The 1021-nt window shown below is 64.1% G+C and overlaps 1 protein-coding gene across 1 annotated transcript in view; it reads left to right on the plus strand.

The window, feature by feature from the left end:
• CSK (C-terminal Src kinase) overlaps nt 1-1021 on the plus strand; it is a 4871-nt gene that overhangs the window by 1303 nt on the left and 2547 nt on the right. Inside the window, exons 5-6 of the mRNA XM_004712036.2 lie at nt 7-168; nt 807-900. Of these exons, the coding sequence (XP_004712093.2) occupies nt 7-168; nt 807-900 (256 nt within the window). The remainder of the gene's footprint in view (nt 1-6; nt 169-806; nt 901-1021) is intronic.

The raw sequence follows: 1021 nt of genomic DNA on the forward strand, positions 1-1021 counted from the left end.
CCGGAGATGGGCCTGTTCTTGGTGCGGGAGAGCACCAACTACCCCGGGGACTACACGCTGTGCGTGAGCTGCGACGGCAAGGTGGAGCACTACCGCATCATGTACCACGCCAGCAAGCTGAGCATCGACGAGGAGGTGTACTTCGAGAACCTCATGCAGCTGGTGGAGGTGAGCGGGCCATGCCGGCCGGCCTGCCCGGCCGTCTAGGGTCTGGCTCTCGTCCGCCCCTCCAACGACTGGGTAACCTTGGCCACGCTGTGCAACTTCTGTGAGCCGTGGTTTCGGAGCACCTGACACATGCCAGGACTGACCTCTGACCTCGCCATGACAGGGAGGGTGACCCCAGTTCTATTTTGTGTACCAAGCTCAGAGTGAGAGAGTGTGTGTGTGTGTGTGTGTGTGTGTTGGGTTGGGTTGGGTTGGGTTGGGGGGCGGGCATCAGCAGGTTTCTCCACTCAGCTTCCAGGCCAGCCTCCTGGCCCAGGCCACCCCTGGCTCCCACGCCCCGCCCCCTGCTTAGTCCGTCTGCAGGGCTGTCTCAGGATACTGGTGAGGCCCAGAGGAGTAGGGACAACAACCAAGAGTCTGTCTAGCACCTTGGTGTGGGATGCTACGTGTCAGTGTGTGCGGCTCCCTAACCCATGCTCTGCTGGAAGTGGGCAGGCCCCGGCCCCGGCCCCGCCCCTGCCCCTCCGAGCAGCCTCCAGGTGGAGCAAGACCAGCCTCTGCCGCCCTCTGGTGGCCAGACCTGGGTACAGGTGGGACTATGGGTGGTGCAGACCACTGAGTGCCCTGCGCCCCCCCAGCACTACACCTCAGATGCAGACGGCCTTTGCACCCGACTCATCAAACCGAAGGTCATGGAGGGCACGGTGGCGGCCCAGGACGAGTTCTTCCGGAGTGAGTGCCAACCCCCCCTGCCTGCATGAGCCCCTGCCTTTGATGGCCCACCCTCCTCCTGGGGCCTCTGGCAACGAGCCCCCACACACATTGTGGGTCCAGGGTGCCTCCCACCCAGCAG

The sequence above is a fragment of the Echinops telfairi genome, unplaced genomic scaffold (assembly GCF_000313985.2).
Source record: "Echinops telfairi isolate 266 unplaced genomic scaffold, ASM31398v2 ScPeMD7_7475;HRSCAF=8513, whole genome shotgun sequence".
Classification (NCBI taxonomy): Eukaryota; Metazoa; Chordata; class Mammalia; order Afrosoricida; family Tenrecidae; genus Echinops; species Echinops telfairi.